At 41.8% G+C, this 22,519-nt stretch overlaps 1 protein-coding gene across 2 annotated transcripts in view; it reads right to left on the bottom strand.

The window, feature by feature from the left end:
* AOPEP (aminopeptidase O (putative)) overlaps positions 1 to 22,519 on the bottom strand; it is a 200,479-nt gene that overhangs the window by 108,686 nt on the left and 69,274 nt on the right. For both annotated transcript variants that reach the window (XM_063129414.1, XM_063129413.1), the window contains exons 8-10: positions 14,625 to 14,727; positions 13,935 to 14,042; positions 4,229 to 4,272 (exon numbers count right to left, since the gene is read on the bottom strand). In XM_063129414.1, coding sequence (XP_062985484.1) covers positions 4,229 to 4,272; positions 13,935 to 14,042; positions 14,625 to 14,727 — 255 coding nt within the window. The remainder of the gene's footprint in view (positions 1 to 4,228; positions 4,273 to 13,934; positions 14,043 to 14,624; positions 14,728 to 22,519) is intronic.

Here is a 22,519-nt window from a genome sequence, read left to right as displayed (position 1 = left end):
GGCAGTGCAATCTGCTGCCTTCTGGACCTGCCACTTGAAGCTGGGGATTGGTCCATCCTCGTGGGTGGGGTGGCCTGGCCCTGCCTAATTATCAGGATATTTTAGGCATAGGACTTTTAACAGCTGGTTCCAAGATTATTTTTCCCCAGCAAGACTGGTATGTCCCTTTATTAGTATATGAAGCACGTTTTGAACTACACTGCATTCAAGGTTAAAACTGGCATTTTTACACTATTCTGCACAATAGAAATGTAATTTGAAGGAAAGGTTTTAAAGTCAAGATCAATACAAATAACGACACATTCCAACAGGGATGCACAACCTTTTTGAGGCCTCGTCAGGTGTTGGCTGTGGGACATGTATATGCATATACACACAGAATCACATATGAAGTCTCTCTCTCTCTCTCTCTCTCTCTCTCTCACTCACTCACTCACACACACACACACACGTGCTACTTAAGAGGACTTGGGGGGCACCTATGGTTGCGTACCCCTGCTTTTCAAGCTCATATATTAATGTTCTGATGTGCCGAACACTTGTTTACCACGGTTAATGAGAACAGAACATGGTTGTGAAATGAGTGGATTTCTCATTTCATTGATGTCCTGCTGCTCAGAACTTTCCTACCAACCCCGGGGTGGGGATGAAGTTAACATGCTACACAAGTTCCTAACAAAACAATTTTCCTAACCGAAAGGCCATCACAGGGAGAGCAACCAGCAGCCAGGCCTCCCTCTCCCTCTCTCCTGCTACCACTGCAACTACCAAGGCCATTGGAGGGAGAGGAAACAGCAGCTCTTCCATTGTGGTTAGACCCAACTCCATGGTATGCTGAATTTTGCAACTAAGAATCTAGTGCTTGAATTAGCTTTTTTACTCTTCCACTTTCCTCCATTCATATTATGCATTTGTTTCCCTCAGAAATGAATTAGAAATGGGCAGCGGTGGGGGGTGGGTGTCATTTTGTTTTTCATTCATTTTAGAAACAAGTGAACATCCTAATCTCTGCGTGACAGTGGAATGAAGGAAAAGAGGCACACCACTACGGCTGCAAGCCAGGTGACAGGAACACTGGAAAATATAGTTTTCTCAGCACTGCTATCAGTAGCACCGGGGAAACTCAATTTCCCAGCACTCATGGAACATGGCTTGCAGCAGTGTGCCAAGTGCTGAGGAGAAGGCAGGCATATGCCTCCTTCATTTCTTCCACTTTGTTAGAGCAGCAAGGAAAGAAAAAGGGAGGGTGGGGAGTTGGATGTGGGCAGATGGGTGTGAAAAGCCAAGGACTTAAGACCTTAACACCTGAGCCATAATGTTTTCTGCTGAGGCTGCAAGACAGGTGCCAGGAGCACTGGGAATTGTATTACAAAGGAAGAGGGGGGCATGGAACATATGTGCCTGAGGCTCACTGCAGCTTGTTCCTCTAACGATAAACGAATGGTCCAAACGCAACCAATTGTTCTACAGCATAAGCTAACAGTACAGCATAAGCTAATAGTGATCTCTATATGGGCCTCTATCATCTCTTCTGGTATTACTTTAATGATGTAGATATATAATATTAGAAGAATGACTTCATGGCAAGTAATCAAGCCACATAAAAATAATCAGTGCATTCCCACATAATTGCTCTCAGATATAGCAGCACATCTTGGGCAGTATCCAAGTCTGCCCGTATGACAGAGGGAGTCACCACTAAAGCAATGGGAAGCTAGTGGTTAAAACAACAACCAGAAATGACTGGAAATGCTCGTTTCTGGAAAGAGGCAGGTCAGCGGAAGTTGCAGATGGAAGCTCTGTCCCAATCTGGAAACAAGCAAGCAGTGAGTCCCACTTGCACAATAGATCTAATAGGAGCACAGTGGCAGTAGCAGATACTGCCCATTGTATAAATGTCAACTGTGCTAGCTATTTCTCTCACACGAATCAACAGACTATCAGTGCTGAGGATCACAATAGGGTTGAACTAGTTTCAAAATGGTCACACATGCATGCTTAAAAGAAAAGAAAAGAAATTAACTAGGAATGTTCCATACCTTCCAAGAAAAACACATTTACTTGCTTCAGAATTGGAAAAGACTGAATAAATATGCTGGCTCGTATCCAAAATAAATGCTTTAACTCACACATTTTTTTTTATTTTTCCTTTGAACCACAGGCCCCACGTCATATCACAACCTGCTTTTGAAACTCCCTTTACTTTCGAAAGAAGCTGCCCATGTGGCATAAGGCAGCGCTATTAGGAAGGGGAGAGAATATGAAGCCCCCACTGGCTCACAGAACTAGTTGCCTGGTGCTTTGCATACTGCACAGTATATTTAATTACGTTACTAAATTCCAATTCTAATAATTGCAGTCTTTGATCATTATTAGCATACTTCATTTTAGAACATTTAAGCAACATGATATGGGAGAAGAGTTATGCTTCTAAAACAGGGGTCGTCAACCTGTGGCCCTCCAGATGTTTTGGCCTGCAAATTCCATCAGCCCTAGCCAGCATAGCCAATGGTGAGGGGAGTCATAGGCCAAAACATTTAGAGGGCCACACATTGCCCACCCCTATTTTAGAAGAACGAAGCATAACTCTTCTCACAAATTATGTTGCTAATAAATGGTTTTTTTTTAGTAATGAATGGAAAATTTATGGTTGCCACAAGCAATGGAGTAGATGAAATATGTGTCATATAAACATGATATTCTGTTATTCTGATACTCTGTTATGATATTCTTCTGAAGAGGGAAGCTAGGATAAACAGAGTTTACAATATTCTTAGACCCCCAACTTGACCTACTTGTTCAACTCTAAATAGATAAAACTGAGAAATGGGAAAGAAAGTGAAGTTTATTCAATGTTCCTAAGTACATGAATCTAACTGAAACAAACTATTTTCACTAACTATGCGTCTTGATTCCACACTACCCCCAGACACAAGAGGCTAAATCCACATAAGTTAAACTATCTATCTATCTATCTATATCAAAGGTTATACACTTTTATACATTTTTAAACAAAAGTGCCACAATACAGAATCAACAATCCCAGTAGTAGAAATAAAACATCAACTACGCATGGCCACCTGTGATCCAGCTTGCAATGTTTCCATGCTATAAAGCCAACTGATAATATATCAGTTGCGCTATGAAGAATGTGGAAAGCTTTCCCAAATCAAAAGACTTGGGTTTTTGCTATCACACCCTCATCATGCAAATCAGTGACACTACTTTTTTCAACAGAATTCTGGAAGTGTTTTTAAAATCAAAGAAATAAACACTTTGGCTGGGTTCACACATCATGCTAACCCATGGTGGGTGGCGAGCTGTGCTGGGTAGGTCATTATGCAAACAACTTACTGTGCTCCCATCAGATAAACAGGCAAACAGGCTAGTTTATTTCAGCCACCCTCTCCCTTCCTCCTCGTAGTCCTCCCACCCAGGCAGGTATCCCAGTTTCCTTTGCAGTGGGGATAGAGACTGAGAGGAGCAAAGTGGTGGTAGCATTTTGACTGCTCTTGCCAAGCAGCTCTGTAGGCTATCTCCATAACCCCACTGCACGACAGACAACATGCTAACCCACCATAGGTAAAAATAACTCTTACTGTAGGCTGTGGCTTCTCAGGGTAGGGGAAACATCCCACAGACAACACGCTAACCTATCATGGGTGGTTCCAGAAAATAAAGCATCATAGGTTAGTGTGTTGTGTTGTGTGAACCCAGTCTTGGAGACAGTTGATATCTTTCCATGGGTTCTCTTTTCCTACATTTTTCTTCTCCTATAAAACAAGTGGAGTCACCTAATAATCCGATAGAAAGTTATAAGGAGTATACTTATAGCATAATCCTATGCATGTCCACTCAGAAGTAAGTTCTATTGAACTCAATAAGATTTATTCCCAGGAAAATGTGTTTGGGATTGCAGTCTTAATGTTAGATTACATGAAGTCCATTTCGAGCTCTTGGGAGGGGAAAGACATGGAAATATCCTTGATAATTTATCACAAAGAAGCAATCACAAACATCTTACCCTTTTTTTAATTGTATGTGATATGCCTGTATTTATTTGTATAAGTTGGTGGAGGTTTTACATACAAAGTTTTCATCTATATTTTAATTTTAAAGTTTAGATTAAAATCTCTGCAGATATTCTTGAGATTAAACTAATTTTGAATACAACACCCATTATGGGTTTGTTTCTTAAAAAATCTTTGTAAGATTTATTCTCACCTACCCTTTTAGCTGTGGGATGTCCTCCAGTAATAGGTGAAGAAAATCCTGGAAAAATAACAAAATAACCACAACTTAATATCACCAATTTTTTTTAAAAAAAAACACCAATTGGCAATATTTTTATAACTGTTTGTTTTTTCATAAAAAGTTACCAAGCAAATATACCAAGGAAATTCAAAGATTTATAGGCAGTAGCCATGTGTGATTACAAAAAGAGATATTGGAAAACACACACCCATGAAATAGAGAAAGACAGGTTGCTTACCTGTAACTGTAGTTCTTTGAGTGGTCATCTGTGCATTCACACATATGGGCTCTGCACCTGTGTGGAGCCTAACTCTGGAACTTCTACATGCTGAGAACAGTTTTGGCGGGAACCCCTCCCCCACTGTCCACAGCGCATGTCACTGAGTTCCCACCCAGATCCTCAGTTCCTTGAGACCACCTGTGCAGTCGCTTCTGAGGAAGGATCCACTACGCTTTCTAAATTTGACACCGTAGTGGGGATGGTGGATGGGTTGTGTGAATGCACAAATGACCGCTCGATGAACTACAGTTACAGGTAAGCAACCTGTCCTTCTTCTTCCTGGTCTCTGTGCATCACACATATGGGCGAATAACAAGCTGACTTACCAGCGGAGGGATGGTGTCAAACTAGGCATTTACAAGATAGATGAGAGGACCGCTCGTTCAAATCTTCAGTTCTGTCGGTCTCGGAGGTCCAAACAATAATGCTTGGCAAAGTCAGGGGAATCAGCCATGTAGCTGCTTTTCACAGATCTGGGATTGAAACTCCTCTCTTGAAAGCTGAAGAGGTAGCAAAGCCTCTGGTCGAGTGAGCCAGATTTGTCCTGTTAATGGGATGCCAGCAATGTCATATACCAGCCTGATCGTTTGCATGATCCAAGATAAAAGTCTCTGTATTGAGACCTGTAGTCTTTTCTGTTGGCCACCGTAGCAGATGAAAAGTCATTGGGTTTTACGGAAAGGAGCTGTCCTAGATGTATAAAAGGCTAAACTCCATCAAACATGTAGTATATGGAGGGTGGTTTCTAAAGGAGACGATAGTGATGGGAAATTTTTGGGCAACACAATGTCCTGGTTCAGGTGAATGGATGAGATTACTTTGGGAAGAAACAAAGGGTTAGATCGTAGAACAACCCTTTCTTTGTGAAAAGTGAGATAGGGAGGATCAGCATGTAACACGCATAGCTCCGGTGCTCTTCTGGTTGAAGTTATTGCAACTAAAAATGCAACTTTAAGAGTTAACAAGCAAACGTTAGTGGTGGCTAGAGGCTCAAAGGGCTTGGTCGACAACATTTTAAGAACAACAGAAAGGCTCCATTGAGGCACAAAAGAGCGCTATGGAGGAACCTAATTCTTCAGGCCTTTCATGAAGCATTTAACTTGTGGGTGTGTGAAGACTGTTGAGCCTTGAATCATATGGTGTGAGGCTGAAATAGCTGCTAGGTACACTCTAAGCAAGGAGTACTTGAGTCCTTTCTCAAATAGAGAATAAAGAAATAAGAGAATTACTCTGATAGTTGCCGTAACCGGGTCGGAACCCTCACTGACTGCAAACTTACCAAAACGTTTTCATTTTCTAGAATAAGACTGCCTAGTGGCTGGCCTTCTGGCCGTTTGCGTCGTATCTAAAATTGACAGTGGCAATTACTCATTCAGCTGCGGTTCCTTATTCTCCACGCGGTCAATCTCAGAGTGGACAAGTCGGGATGTTGAATGCAACCCTGTTCTTTGGAGATTAGGTCCTGTTTCATGGGTAGTCTGATGAATTCCGCCAAGGATAGTTTGAGTAGAGGCATGAACCATGCTTGTCTTGGCCGCCATGGAGCAATTAAAATTGCGTCTGCACGGCCTCTTCTTAGTTTGACTATAACTCTCGCCAAGAGTGGAATTGGTGGAAATAGGTAGACTAGGGAGCCTGCCCACGGGAGTTGGAAGGCATCCCCCATGGATGATGTCCCTATCCCCGCTCTCGTACAGAAATGAGAGCATATGGTGTTTTGTGGTGATGCAAAAAGGTCCACTGTTGGCTGACCCCATGTTCTGAATATTGAGGCACAAGCTGACTTTTACAGCTACCAGTCATGCATGTCTTGGAAGTGGCGACTGAGGGTACCTGCTAAGCAATTTTCTTGTCGTGCAATATGGAGTAATCTTGTGAGCAATGGCCCAATGGAAAAGTTCTAGCGTCACAGCAATAAGGTCTGTAGAGCGAGTGCCACCTTTTTTGTTGACATGCCAGACCACAGGTATATTGTCTGTAAGTATTTGAATGTTTTGGCCTGACAGGACTTTCTGGAAAGCGAGAGTGGCTTTCTTTACTGCTAGCAGTTCCAGTACATTTATGTGTTTGCACCTGTCTATGTTGTTCCAGTGACCTTGAATCGTTAATTGGTTGCAGTGAGCAATGGTGAGTCTCTGATTACTCCTTCCTAAGTGGGGGCTATTGTATCGGATTGTCAAACAGTACTGTAACTATCTGTACTGATGTCGGTATTGGTGATTTTGGTATCGGCAGTGGAGATGGTAACAAAAAATTGTTCGTTATTTGTTGATCTTTTGGCTCTGTGACAGGATCTGACTCATCTCAGTATGCTTGCCAGAGTCCTTTGATTTCTTTTTCTTTTTATGGTATTCTTCAAAAGTTTTTTGCTCTCTTATCCATTTAGACAATTCCTTTGCCATGAGAAGGGACAAGGATCGGCTGGAAGTTGTTGGGTCAGTAGGGCCAGTGGTCCACATAGATGGTTGCAGAGATGTTTGGGGCAGCGTCTCCATATCCCTCGGGGGGGGGGGAGATTTGGACAATCTGGGTGGATCTACTGCCACCAGTGCCCTCTTCCACAATATTGCCTTCAGGCAATCTGACCGATTTCTCTGAGACTGCTTAGAGAAGCTCAGGCAAAAGGAGCACGCTTCCACTACATGTGCCTCTCCCAGGCACAAGAGACACAAGGAGTGTCCGTCAGTCAATGAGATCTTGGGGCTGCACTTAGAACACTTCTTGAATACGGCCTTCTGTGCCGTAGGCCACTCCAGCAAACTTGTGATCCAAGATTGCAAAAGGAAACAGGAACAATAACATTGAAAACATATTTTTTTTTAGGAAAGACAACGAAGAAGAAGCAAAAGGTAAGAACTAGCTAAGGAAAGAAAGATAAGAGTCCTCAGAAAACAAACGAATGTTAGAAACGGAGAAGTTCTCAAGAATTGTTAACCATCAGGCGGTTTAAAGAGAACTGAGGATCTATGCGGGAACCCAGTGACGTGCGCTGTGGACGGTGGGGAAAGGGTTCCCAGCAAAACTGTTCTCAGTTCGTAGAAGTTCTGCAGTTAGGCTCCAAGCAGGCGCAGAGCCCATATATGTGATGCAGAAACCACAAAGAAGCTGTATTCAGATTATTACCATTGTGGCTTCTCCCCTTGCCGCGCACACAACTGTCATCTGCATAATCCACTGTGATGCAGCGAAGGTTGGCATGTTGTACGAACCGGGCACACAGTGCACTGGAAGTAGCTTTGTACCTACCCTAAAACCTCTAGTGCATGTTGTGGGCTTGAGGTAGGTATGAAGCCACCCCTACCACGCCCCATGCCTGAGATGGTGTGTTGTCCGAACCAGACATGGGGCGTGGTAGGGGTGGCTTCATACCTACCTCAAGTAGGTACATTGTTACATTGTAAAGAATTATGCAAATGTAGGTTGTGGGGGGAGAAGCCACAATGGCTTCTTTCCTTGTCATGATAATCTGAACCCAGTCAAGAGAGAATTCTAACTGACACCCTGCTCAGGTACTAAACATAATCCTATTCACTATACCTATAAACTCGCTCATATCTTTATTATAGAAGTGAAACAATCCTATCAATATATTAACAGTGGCAACTAGAGGTTTAAGACTAAATGCAGTTTCAAAATATAAAAATGTAATTAATTAATCAATCCATGAACAGACATACTTATCCCTAGTAAATCATTCCTTCTGTTTCCAAATATCGGAGCTGAGTGCCTATCCTTATGTAGCAAATATAGCTAGGGATGGACGAACCCCCTAACATCCAGTTCAGGGGTGTGTGTGTCCTTCGCTGGGAAATCCAGGCCACTTGGGGCCCTGCAGATTTCCCCAGAGCCCTGCGACATCCACCGGAGTTCATGAAGTGGCTCTCCAGCTTTAGAAAAGACATGATAAGGTAACAGCAGCTGCCATTAGCCTATTACACAAAAATAACAATTGTAAATAGCATTTTACGCCATTTGCGGTCATAAAGCACTTACTTTTACATGATTTGCAGCCACTTACGGCTGTATTTAGGTACAAGTATTTACGGCTGTACTTTTCCTGCAACAGGCTAATGGCGGCCACCATTAGCCTATTGCATCTTTACAAAAGCTGGCGAACAGCCCTGTGGGAACTCTGGCGGACTCCAGAGGTGAATGCAGCCAGCCCACTGCGGACTCCAGAGGTAGGATGTTGCGATAAGAAAATTAAAGTCTGCAAAGTATTTGATCCCCAAGGTATTCATTTTTCATCACCAAACTAAATATCAACTTTAACTACACTACTGGAATCAGCAACTCATACTCATTCCTATTTATTTATAGTTACCAACACTCCATTTATTACACAAATTTCATCGAAAGGTGTTATTCAATGGATTCTCTCACATTAACCAGAATGGACTTTTTAATATATATATAAAAAACCCTGCTCTAAAATTCCAGACTTTCTTGCTACTCAACTAAAATAAACAAAAACTACTATTAAAAACATACCAAGCATGCAGTCGAAATGAAGGGAGGGGGGAAGCAAACTGATTAATGTTTCACATGTGAAGTCATTTCCTTGCACCTGTGGCTCAGATCTAGGAAAAATACTACAAACGCCACTAGAAACAAGGCAAGTATTCAGAATATAAGCAATTATTTATATTTTAGATGTTATACTCTCTTCTTCATAGTTTTAAATGCTGGGAATCCATCCCATTATTTTTTACGGTGTGGAGGAATACCAAACATTAAAACCTTTTAATACTTCTATTTATTCTGCATCTCATGTTCGCTTAAAGATTCTAGTTTATATTTAAGCTAGGAAAGTCATAAAAATCTGAATTAGCAGCAGGATTTGTCTTGGTGCATGTGTGTGCATACATATTACTTACACAGATGTATGCAGGTCAAATAAATACATTTACTTTCAGAACCTCTTTACAAGAAGTTCCTAATTGACTCTAAGTTTCCCATTGACACAACAAAGATGCTATACCACAAAATGGCACGTTGGTATATTCAAACAATTCTCACCACAGATCTGTTGGAAGAAAGATGGATTTGGCTATGCATTATCCTTAAAAAAATCCTAGATAGGATAGAAGATTTCTACAGGCTTTAGTGAATCCCTTGTGCGGTTTGGGAGGCGGAAAACGTAATAACTTTTAAATGCCTCCTGAAGACATACCTTTTTACACAGGTTTTTAATGCAACCAGTTTTATATTGCCTTTTCAACTTTTTAATGCTTTAAATTTATACTTGTATTTTATGGTTTTTAATGGTGCACTGGCCAGAGAACTTTGGCTGATGGGCAGTATAAAAATATAATAAATAAATAAATAAATAAATAATTCTGATTCAAATCATGACAATCCTGGTGTATGTAGAGTTCAGTATAGATGCAGAGTTGCAGTGTAATCCTTTTCCCTTCTATTTGTTATTCCGTTTAATCTCTGATAGCCCATCCTCAGAGCCTCATGCTTGCCAGTCTAAAGCATACTTTGAGCTCCCATCTCATCTTGCTGTAGTGAAACGAACCATATCTCAGCATTACGGCAAGCAGTGCAGGCTCTGTCTCCCAGAAATCTAACGGTGGTGGAAGGGATTCCCCCTCCGACTACATGCCCCCAAATCTGCCCTGGTGGATAGAGGACCCTCCAGGGTATATTTTGGAGTGGGCAAGGGGGAGGAGAGGAGAGGAAAGGAAAATCCTGTTGCATGAGCAGAAGTCCTCTCGCACAACCTGGATGCTTGCTTACAAAATGAAGTTTGCTGTAGTCCCACTATCTGAGTGAGAACACCATCAATCAAAAGCCTAAAAATGAAACTACTTAACACAGGTGGATGGAAGGCTGAGAAGTGGAGGCAAGAGGTTGGTGCCGCTTTCCTCATCTTCCTTGTATCTTGTTCTGACACCAATATGATGGCCCTGTTACTTCAGGACCATATGCAACAATCCCCACTTCTCATTTAGGAAAACTTTGAAAGCGAGTATAAAAGCTCCATCACACCTACTTTTTTTATCCGGTTTTCATCCACAGTTTCCCCTTCTGTTTCTTAGTGACTTTAGCCCTGGGCACTTTCACGTTTCTGTGTTGTTGTGCTCTTTCAGCTCATGTATTTTTTCACCTGGAGCGCTACTATGCCGGTGAAATCACCTGCCCCATTCCCTAGGTTCTCCTTTCCCCTGCAGTTAATTTTTTTATTTTTTATTTTTTTTTAGATACAATAGTTCAGCAGCCTAAAGCTGCACAATTACAGTAAAACAACACACTATACTTTCCCTTAAGACCATATTAAACAAACTCCAGGGAGAGAAGGAAGGGAGGCTGTTTGTAGGAAGCAGGAGGGAGCGCATGGGACTGTTGCTGCCGCTTGGCTTAGGAAAGGTTTACAGGGGAGGAGGAGTGAATATGCAGTGTAGCTCGGGTAGCGGGCACGCTGGTGCCTCACTCCATTTCTAAGAAAACCCAAGTCTTTAACTGAGAAGCTTTGCAGTTCTAGGGAGGCGTGGGGGTGAACCACCGCCACGGTCTCAGTGAATTTTCCGCATTTTTTAAAGGTGAAAATGTACCCCTGGTAAAGCCTACTCAGGAGTAAGATCATAGAGTTAAGTGGGACTCCCTCCCCCTTCACAGTTGAGCGGAGAACTGCCCCACCCTCCTCTTTTGTTAGCAAGACCACCCTTAAACACACACGCCCCCCAAAAAAGAACAGGATGGTCAGATAGAACACAAGGACAGCAATACACAGGAGGGAGGGGTGCATTTATTTCGCATGGAGTGTGGGGGGGAACTTTCCCCACTCCAAAAAGAAATGAAACATGGAGGTGAAGAGGTGAAATGAGTTCAGGACAGGGATGATGTCATGGGAGCACAGGGCTGCAAACCCCCATACCAGGCGTACCATTGCTGGTGTGATGGAGGCCTAAGAAATCTTGAATAAGATAATGTTTTCCCCCTCCCACATTTAAATAGCTTTAAAAAAAGATGATCAGTTTCAAAGACTTATTTGTAAACATTTGTCTCTGGGATAGGAGCAAGAATGAAAAGCTTCATCTGGTCAGAGAACAGCTGGGTAGTTTATAAACCCACATTTCACAGCCGGCTTCTGGGGCACAAGAGAAAATGACTAGTGGATTAGCAGTTCCATTGTAACATGATCTTACTACGATGACTAATAGCTTTAGGAGCCGAGTTCTTCCAACATTTTGCAATATTTATATAATTCGCTAACCAAATTGATTTACTATCAGGCTAGCAGATATAACTGAAACAAACTGAAATCTCTGTCCCTATCCAGTAGCTTTCATGTAACACTTTGTCAGCTTGTTTGCATAGTTAGGCACTGTAGTTTTCTAACAGTGCAATCCAAACTGTGTTTAGAACTCAGTAAAATGTAGTTTTATGTAAATCCATTTATGACTGGGCTGTAAGTGGATCTAAACATTGCTGTCACAATAAGCTTTGGCAACCTAAGTTGAGAAAAGTTTTCCTTGGTAATTGGCCATTATGCCACAATAATAGAGGATGTGTCAGTGTGACAGGCCATAATGTTGAGCTGAGTACAGGGGCTGAGTACAGGAGATGAAATGAATTTAGCTTATCAAGAGACTGTTGCTCATCTTGCTCTTATCCTCCCTCTCACTCAGCTAACGGTGACATCCTGGCACTGCAGGAGTCCTCCCTTCCTTGTTAGTCCTATAGCGGCAGCTTAGCAGCGTCTAGTCTGAGAACTTGGTTGTGGGGGAGGCAATGTGCCTCTGCACATTCCACATGCAGAGGGCCATTGCCTCCTACTCCCGCAGTATCTTGCCAAACTTCATAAGAAGTAAGATGGAAGCCATGCTGTCCAAGCGAAAGGGGAATAACTTCTCTTCGTTTCATTTTACTCTTTCCCATCCACATTTCTGTATATTGTTTCAAATAATATTCTTAAGCACTAAGCAGAAGAATTTTGGGGTGGTGATAAAACCTCCAAGCCATAATATTCCCCTATTATACTTATGTTTTACTGTGAAATCCTGGCTTTGTCTTTAAAAAGTAATTATATTTTTTCTCTCATATTTCTACAAACCTAATCTCTCTTCTTTTTTAAAGTTACCCTGATTTGGTCTAATGTGTCTGTCTACCCATCCTATTGCAATTTAATATGGTACAATAAGGCATTGACCAGTGCCTTATTGTGCCATATACAATTGAAATAGGATGATGATGATGATGATGATGATGATGATGATGATGATGATTTATATACTGCTTCATAGCCGAAGCTCTCTGGGCCGTTTACAAATGAATTCACTTTGGGAGGAGCAGGAACATATCTGGAGCCGAGAAGGTGGATGCATCAAGGCCTGGTTAGCTAGAACACTTCCTCTTATATCTCTGTCTCCCACTCTAATATCTCCTTCCACGCTATTTTGTTCCTCAGGAGAATAGCTAGGGGTGTGGAGGTTTAATTGGGGTATGAATATGAAGGCATGAACCTTCGGAGCAGATTTTGCACAACTGGTGACCTAACATCCTAAATTCAGCCCAAAAGCCATCTATGGTAGGATTGTTGGGAGACCATATGAAAAGGAGGACAGGGTTCCTGCATCTCCAACCGCCGTGCTGAAAAGGGAATTTCAGCAGGTGTTATTTCCATGCATGCAGCACCTGGCGAAACTCCCTCCCCACCATGACAGCCAAAGCCGCAGAAGCCCTGCCCTAGAAAACCAGATACAAAAGAGGGCAGGGTTCCTGCAGTCCAACCGCCGTGATGAAGAGGGAGCCCTACCATGTGCCGCATGCATACCAATGACACCTGCAGAAACTCCCCCTTCTATCTAACTGTTAAAGACTGTCAAAGACTTGTTATGGGGTGAGGATACAGTCCAACATTTTGTTGCTTGTCTTATTTGTCATAGCTTAATGCCCATTGATACAGTTGTCCTTCATGAATTTGTGTAGTCTCCCTTTAAGGTCACCTACATTGTGTAAAGAAGCACTAACTTGTCTGATGAACTAATTGCCCCTCAATTTCACTGGGTGATGCTGAGTTCTTGTATTATGAGAGTGGGAGAATTTTTTATTATTATTACTACCCACTTTTCCACACATCACATATTTTATAAACCTCTATCATGTCCTGTCATCATTTCTCCCCTTAAACAACAAAGATCCAATGGCGTTAGCATTTAGCCAGTCCTCATAGGAAAGGTGCTCCAACCCCTGGATCATTTTGGTTGAAGCTAATATAGATTCTAAAGCAGCTTAATTATTTATTATTTATTAAATTTCTATATCACCCAATAGCCAAAGCAATTATATATAGGAGTAATTTATAATATAAATCTTTGAAATTCTTTGATTTAGCCTGTCAAAGCAATATGGCTTTTCAAAATGAAACAAAAAGAAAAACAGGTTCAAGTACCTGAGAGAGTATCAGTTGTCCATGAAAAGTCTGCACAAATTTTCTTAAAAAGGCAAAATACGTAGATTCGCCAACTTTCTCTGCAAAAGATCGTAGAAGGAAATAACCCTGGAAGAAGCAAGCAGGACAAAGAAGATGTTATCCATCTTTTATTTTTTTAAAAAAATATAGTTTAGCCCACCTTTCAGGGTATCTATATACACAAAATATAGCTCATAACATTATCAGTGACGAATAGCAGTAAACTAAACTTCCAGATTATTCAAACAGAAGTAGAATACCATCAAGAAACCATTACAATTAGCAGTAGCAGCAGCCAAAATAGCCATTAAAATAAATACAACACTGTAAAATTACTCAAATGCAGACTGGAACAAAGAAGATTTTAAGGTTCTTCTAATGGCCAAAATAAAATTTCTATACAGGTTTCTCTGGAGGGGGTACTCCAGAGATTTGGGGCCAAAACCAAAAAAGGCCTGCCACTGATAATTTACCAATCTATTAGTTCACACTGGGAGACTAGACAGCAGGGCCTCAGATGTTAATCAGAAAGCTCAGGCCGGTTCATATGGGTGCAGGTGGTACTTCAGAACCATTTAGGGCTTTAAAAGTTAATACCAACACCTTACAATTCTGAGTATACAAACTATTGATTTATAATATTAAGAACACCAACTTTAGCATTCTGACCTTTAGGTAGTGAACCTGCATGAAGACTTTTTCTGCATTAAGGCCATGCTTGATTACAGATGCTCCAGATTCACTCACTTTACCAGTGTTCTCTTTGTTGGGCCTAAAAGATGACAAGGCATTCGAGATTGGGACAAAAAGATACAATGATAATGCTTTATAAAGTTTATTACCACCAGGCACAGTATGATTGATAGTCTGATACATAGTAAGTTTAAATCCTAGATTCAGGTAACTTTGTTCATAGGAAAAGTAGTACAGTACGGCATTTTTCTAATGTAACTTTATACAAGACTGAACAAACAGCTGAAGTTAAAGTAGTAGCCAATTCTAAGCTGGTGTGAAGCTGCTTAACTCTTGTCCCAGACATGACATCATATCACAAGGCATTCTGCTAAGACATGCTACACAGGCAGGAGCGTCACATTATGCGCAACGGGAAATGAGAAGAGATCGAGACACTCTGGACGGAGGGAAATGGGAAGGAAGGATATTGAATTCATTACACCCAGCTACAGATTTTGGCTGCCCTCACCTGAACACAGGCTTAGCAGCTCACAAGACTACACCTGCAAGGATGAATAGCCTCTTTCATCTATGCCCAATATGCTGAAAATGGGCTTAAGCTTTCCTTTTCTTTTCCTTTAGTTTGCAATTTTCCATGCATGTTAAAGAAAAGCAGCCAGTTTTTGAAAGCACAAACTTGATACACTCAGCCTGCCGAACTATCGTCCAGGAGAAGAATTTCACACTGTATGAATTCTTCAACAATGGATGTCCAGCTACAAAACTTCTGCCAGATGATTCGATGCCTGAGCTCAGTTTAAATTACAGTCTTAAAAACAACAACACAGATCATGCAAACTTGTTCTCCTTCTGTCCAAGTGGAGCCTTCTTCAGCTGAGAAGACAGTTAAGAGGTGTTTGCATATATTTAAAAAAAAACATAAATATTTTACATCATAATTTAATACAGTGTTTAAGTTTCAAAAATGGGAAGACAAAACAACAGCATTCTATTCATTCCCAAAATACAGCATTCTTTCTACATATTGGATCCTATTTATGAACATTAGATATAAAATTAAAAGGCTGTGGTTCAGCCAGTAAGTAGTCTTTTGCTGCTACTGGCTGGATTGATTGTTCCATTGCCCTGTGCTTCAGCCAGGCTATCAACCAAGCTCTTGGTTTCTACAAGGGGCTGTGGTAGAGAGAAGGAAATGGGCTGTATTACGGTGAAATCTGCAGGTCAAATGACAGGAAAACATGAACAGATACAGCCACTGAAGTTGGCGCTCCTATCAATGGAGTGCTAGGAAACCCAAAGTACTGAAATGATTATTGGATGACGTTTTCACAATGACTCCTACTGCTTAGAAGGAAAGGGATCTGGTTATTTCAAACACTGAAACACAGTACTGTTGATGTGCCCCCCTCACCTTCTGTGAGGCCAGGGGCAGTGGCCCCATCCTCTCCCCCCAGACCTGAACACATTCAACACCTTAAGCCAAACTTTCTTTACAAGAACTACAAGGCAAATTATCTGAGAGAGCGCCTTCTATCTTACCAGCCTGCCAATCAATGAAGTCATCAGAGGGCCTGCTCCTGGTGGTTCCACATAGACCTATGGCCCGACTGGAGTCCACCAGAAGAGCCTTCAGTGTCGGGAATGAAGAAGCTGCTCAGCCGGCCCTTTTCCAGGAGCCAGCCAGGCTGAGCACTCAGCAATGCGCACTTTCTGGAGGCCCCGGAAAGCGCACTTTGCCTCCCCCCCCCCGCCACACTTGTGCCAATCATGACCTTAAAAGCCCTCTTCATCCAAGAGGGCCTTTACGGCCACGATCGGCACAGGGTGCAGGGTGGGGGAGAAGAAACACTATTTCCCCAAGGATGGGGAAATTGCATATTTTCCCCTCCACTCTAGTGGCAATTTCCCCAGTCTTGGGAAATTTCTGATTTCCTCCGTGTTAATGGTGCCCGCCATTATTGCAGTGGGGGAAAGGTCAAACAGTGGGCGCAGGTCCGGGCAGAACTGAGTTCCGCCAGGACCAGTGCCCCCTTTGTCCTGCAGTGATCGATGGGGCAAAAATCTTCCAGGCATGTCCATCAGGGACCGGAAGGGCTGGACGCAGGGGCATCTGCTGCCCTTGCAGGCCCAGGCAGATTTTTGCCCCATTGCTCCTTTAGTGTGGTGGCTCCCTTCTTTCCCTGTTTCTGGAGGTCAGGCATACACAAACACTGCACTGGTTTCAGTTGTTTTCCAGGAAGCTTTCCTTGGTTCTAGGGCCAACTAATGTGTCCAAAGCACCACGAAACATGTGTTTTGGGATGAATTTCAGTTATTCAGGCAAGAGGACTGCAATCTGAATGGAGGGATGTGCGTTAACATCTACCAGCTTGTCCCTTGCTCCTTTGGGCTCACAATAGCAAACAGAAGTGTGCTGACCAGCTGTGTTCATGAAGCTGTAAATGCCATTTTATGATCTTAACTGCCTAGAAGGAAGAAGTTATGGGGTCACTCGTGGCAAAAATCTCTCTGAAGCCTAATGATCTTTCCAAGCACCGGCTGGTCACAAGCATACCGTTTCCAGGCATGCTGCTTGAATAGATGGTAGCCAAGCAACACTTTTGGATGAAACTGGTTATCTGGATTCATTTCAGTCTAGTTTCTTGAATAGGTTTGGAACTAAAATGGCTTCCTGATTGATTATCTGATGGATGACCTATGCCAGGAGAAGAATAGAGAGAGTACAACCCTTTACTTCTTTTGGATGCCCCCATGGCTTTCCATATTGTATTTATATATTTGAGTTATACCCCACCCTTTCGACCAAAAAATGGCACTCAAGGTGGCTACCATTGATCATTGTATCCTTCCAGATCATTTGTCCAAGGCAGAAATTGAGAGCAGTGTTCTTCAATGGTTCCTTCTCTACCTGGTTGGCCATTTTCAAAGTGTGGTGCTGGGGAGTTATTGCTCTACTGCATGGTAGCTTATGACATGGTGTGCTACAGGGCATCTACATGGAATTACTGAGTGAGGCCATCTGGAGATTTGGGGGGCAATATGTCATTATTATTATTATTATTATTATTAGTAGTAGTAGTAGTAGTAGTAGTCATTATTAATCGTTAAAGCCCTAAACACTCCCAGACTTTAAGAGCTGTTTTTGCCCACATGAACCTTCCACTAAGGCCCATCTTCAGGTCCTCCTGCCTTCACAAGTGAGGCAAGTGGTGAGCTAAGTTAGGGCCTTCTTGGTGGTGAAATCCCATCTTTGGTGCCAACCCTAATGTCTTTTTGACACCAGACGTAGAAGCCCAAGCCTTCTTTTAGATCTGCTGTTTATGTTTAAGATTTCAACCTACAGGGACACTGGCTTATTGTATTTTATCTTACACTGCTCTGCAATTTTTTATATTGTTTTACTGTATTTTTAACTATAGTTAGCCACTTGGAGATCCTGCAGGCTGAAGAGTGGGATACAAAGAATCCTAAATATATGTAAATAAAGGTTTTATTTAATATATACCTACAACACCATTTTTAGAAGTGCCTGTTGTAGAATTAATGCACCACAAGACCAATGTGATTTCTTAGCAATTAAATTAGGAAAGCCTATGTCCAGATAAGCCTCCTATCACAACAACCCATGTTCACTATCACAAAATGTTCTATTGGAACGAAAACAGCAACAGCAGCCACCCTGGCTTTCAGCAGCTGTGTTCGCTGCAGCTGCATGGCAGCTAGTGATAAGGCTGTCACTCCTATCTGCATCTATTGTCAAGCTACACACTTGAAAATGCCTGATTCGTCTGACCTTGCATATACAATAATATGAACGGACATTAATGAAAGAAGCTTTTAACAAGACTATAGCTATGTGAGGGCTTGAGGAAGAGAAGAGGCTGCGAGGATGGACATTGGGCTGAGCCACAACGAAAGGCTCTTAGGACTCTATATCAGGGGCAGCCATTGCAAGAGGGATGTTTGTCCAAAAGTGGAAAGCTTTCAAATCTCCATCCAGCCACAGAGCTTACCTGGTGACCTTGGGCCAGTCACTATCTCTCAGACAAAGTTACACAAGAGGGTCTTCTTAAACAATAAAAGCAGAGATGGAGGGCAACCATCTACACTGCTTACAAACCTTTAGAGCAAAGGTGCAGAAACATCTTTCAGCCCAAAGGCTGAATTCCATTTTGGAGAATCTCTTGGTGGCTGCATTCCAGTGATAGGTGGGGCCAGGTGAATAGGATCAAAAATACCAGCACATTTTAGCTTAAAGCTCTTCCTGTCAGTAACGAAGCCTTATAAGAAGCATTTCAACCTTTTAGAATGGGGGGGAAACTGCACAAAAAAACAGGAAACCTTCAAACAATCAATGGTTGTGGGAAAGGGAGTGGGGCCAGGTGAAGCAAAATCCCGAGGGTCAGATGTGGCCTGCTGGAAGGTCAGATTGCTCCCAGGCCTGAGATTCCACACGCCTGCTTTAGAAGAAGGACTGGATAAATATATAATAAGTAAAACCTCATGATCTGCACATGGTGTCTTAGCAACTGGGTCCATATGAGCCAAGGGGATCTCTTCAGTCGTGTTGATATGTGACTCCTCTAGGGGTTGATTTCCAAGACTACTGGGGCCCCATAAGCTTTCTGACACCTCCTCCTTGTTCAGGTCATTGCACCAGGCCAGGGTATGACAAACAGGAGTTCCCCTTGGATTGCATTACACATTGACTTGTCAAAGGAGGAAACTTTAAACAGCAACATGTGATGTAGCATATCAGGATATGCTGTTCAGAAATAACTAAAAATCCCAGCTCTGCACACAGATTTCCCCACACAATTCCCTGGATTAGAGAGTCAGCCTGAAATCCTGTGCATAGGATTACACATGAAAACATGGAAGTCTTGCACAGGATTGGAGGGTTGGAGACATTTTATGGAGCAATAGAACACAAGCAAAGCGACTTCATACATTTGGAGTTTATATTTAATACTGTAAACACTGGCAGACTATATTACCATATCTAGCTTAAAGTCTGTATTTAATTGTAAAATAATCAAACCAATATGCTTTAGCATGCTTAGAACCAACCAATGAAATTCACATTTAAGAAAGCAACTTTAAACAAACAAAAAAATGAAAGTCATGATTAAAACCAACCCGGCAATTTCCTTGCTGAAATGTGGTTTAAATCAGTCCGCCATGCTTAAATATTCTCAATCAATGGGGTGGTATAGGGTGAATGTGATGTGGCAGGCTTCATACTACACAGTAAACAGATAGTTCTGTTTCTGTAGCCAGAGTTTGGTGTTGCAATGGATAAATTGAGATTAATCCAATCAGAAGAGTTCCAGGATAAAAGAAATGCCCTATCTTTATTGGGATCAACATTTAAGACTGCTCATTTGTTTCTCTCTTTTTAAGAGTACTTCCAGACAGAAAGTTCTTAGCACTATAAAATCATCACTTTTCAGCTGTAAACTACAAGCAGAACTGCAATTGACCATCCACACTTCATGGGGTCTAGTGCATTTTTAGCACCTCATTATGCCCAATCCACACTGCGGGCAGAAGCTAAACAGATAGTATTGTCCCCTCCCCTTTCCCCAACGCTCACGATCACCACACATTCCCTTCTTCTGACATTTTAAAGCAGTCTTCCTTCAAGGTAAACATCTTCATGATGGGCTCTAAGTCCCATCAATTTCACCTGTAAATACCAATTCAGGGGAATTCCCCTACCTAGCAAAGCATCATTCAGGCGCAAATATTTGCAATGAGCTAAATCCCTGCTGCTTCTCTATTCCCTGACAGATTGAATAGGAGCTCTGCAAGAGGCAAAGCCCAGTCAAGAGACAACTTTCATCATTTGCTGCCACTGGTGTGCTCCAAATACAGTGCCTTCTACCAAGTACTGACTGAGGAGGGTCAATACTTATGCAACCAACAAATGCCAATTTGTTTTTGTTTAATTAATTATTGTGCCACAATAAAAATATTTTGCACCTTCAAAGTGTTAAACATGTTGTGCAAATCAAATGGCAAACATGCGAATTAATTCCATTTTAATTCCAGGTAGTAACACAACAAAATGTGGACAAGAATTTTAGGATGCTTTTAGGATGCTTTTAGGATGTTTTAACAATGTATACTATGTTTTTAATCAGTATTTTATGTATTTTATACTTACTGTTGTTCCCTGATCAAAATGGAGAGGTGGGTAAGAAATTATTATTATTATTATTATTATTATTATTATTATTATTATTATTCAAAGGTGGATAAAAACTTAAGCAAGGTACTTTTTTAAAAAATATGTTAGTCTTTCTATCACAGGGCTAGAGGATTGTGGCTAAGCTTAGTTCCAGGTAAATATATGTGCGGAGTAGTGGCTAAAGTGTTTGACTGGCAGTCGGGAGATCCAGGTTCTAGTCCCCATTCGGCCATGGAAACCCACTGGGTGACTTTGGGCCAGTCACAGACTCTCAGCCCAACCTACCTCACAGGGCTGTTGTTGTGAGGGTAAAATGGAGAGGAGGAGGGTTATGTACACTGCCTTGGGTTCCTTAAGAGGGAAAAAGGTGGGATATAAATGCAATAATAATAAATAAATGCAATAATAAATAAACAAATTAAGCTATAAATCCCATTGATATCCCCTAACAAGGCACCATCTCTAGTCTCGTCAATTTCTCAACCCAATCTTATCAGACCACCCAATCTAATCAGTTTCATAATCCTAGCTAGTCAGTTCACAACACAGAAAGAAAATTTGCCAGTTTGATATTTCCTGCTCTAACAGAAAGTCTCTGTGCCACTCCCTGAGACTCAGAGCACAAAGCAGCCCTATTTTAATTTGTTTTCAAATACATTTATTTTGTTGGATCAAAATCATGCAAGTACTCAACCATTTTTTAAAAAGAAAAGAAAAGAAAGAAAATGGCACAGTAGAATCTCCTAATTAAGTAGTTAATTGCAGTGGGAGGTAGGACAGCATTCATGGCAAGAGAGAAGGAACGTTCAGGAAGCAATCAATTAAGGGTCTGTTGAGACCCATGCAGAGAGAGGTAGAAGTGGCAGCTTGCTTTAGGGAACACAAAATGCTTTCCTTTACAGTGTGTGCACGTATGTGTGTAAAGAAAAGATTTAAAAGGCAAAAAATCAAGAGGAGGCAAGACACAGGAAAGGAGGCTTTTTAGAAGAATCACCATGCAGGACATGAAATGATTCTGCAACTGGAAATGCAAGTCAAGCAATAAGGAAAGGAGAGGCAACCCCAATAAGTCATCCACCTTCCCCAAGGGCAACTCCTCCCACTGCATCCTTGTGGTGCATTTTCCTACACACACCTGAAAAAAAGATGGTCTTGGTATTCCACTCTTTTCCTACTTAATGGATTTTCTGCATTAAGAGAAAAGATAGGGGAAGTGGGGTGACAGCATGGGAAGATTACAGGAGTAGGAAGATGTCATGCTGACTCCTTGAAAATTCTGTGAATGCAGCTGGGCAACTGCACCTCATCTTGAAGCATCCTAAGCTTCAAGTTAATTGCAACTTACAGGCCGATCTTGTGCATGTTTAATCAGAGTAATACCCATTGAATTCAATGGAGCATTAATCACAGACTTCATACTGTTGTCTTTGGGCAAGTCCCTCCTTGCTCTGTTGTAACTTCTGTAAAATGGGAATATGAGTAGCCTATTTCACAGGGTTGCAGTGTAGACTGGCAAGATACATTCTGCATGAGAAATAGCACTGCAGCCTTAGAGTGCAATCCTATGTATGTTTAGACAAGAAAAAATAATCCTAAAACTCCAGCAATCCCTAGCCACTATGGCTGGTTAGGGAAACCTGGGAGTTCTAGGTCTTTTTTCTTTCTAAACGTGCAT

The sequence above is a fragment of the Elgaria multicarinata genome, chromosome 6, assembly GCF_023053635.1.
Source record: "Elgaria multicarinata webbii isolate HBS135686 ecotype San Diego chromosome 6, rElgMul1.1.pri, whole genome shotgun sequence".
NCBI lineage: Eukaryota > Metazoa > Chordata > Lepidosauria > Squamata > Anguidae > Elgaria > Elgaria multicarinata.
This window is presented reverse-complemented; position numbering and strand designations above follow the sequence as displayed.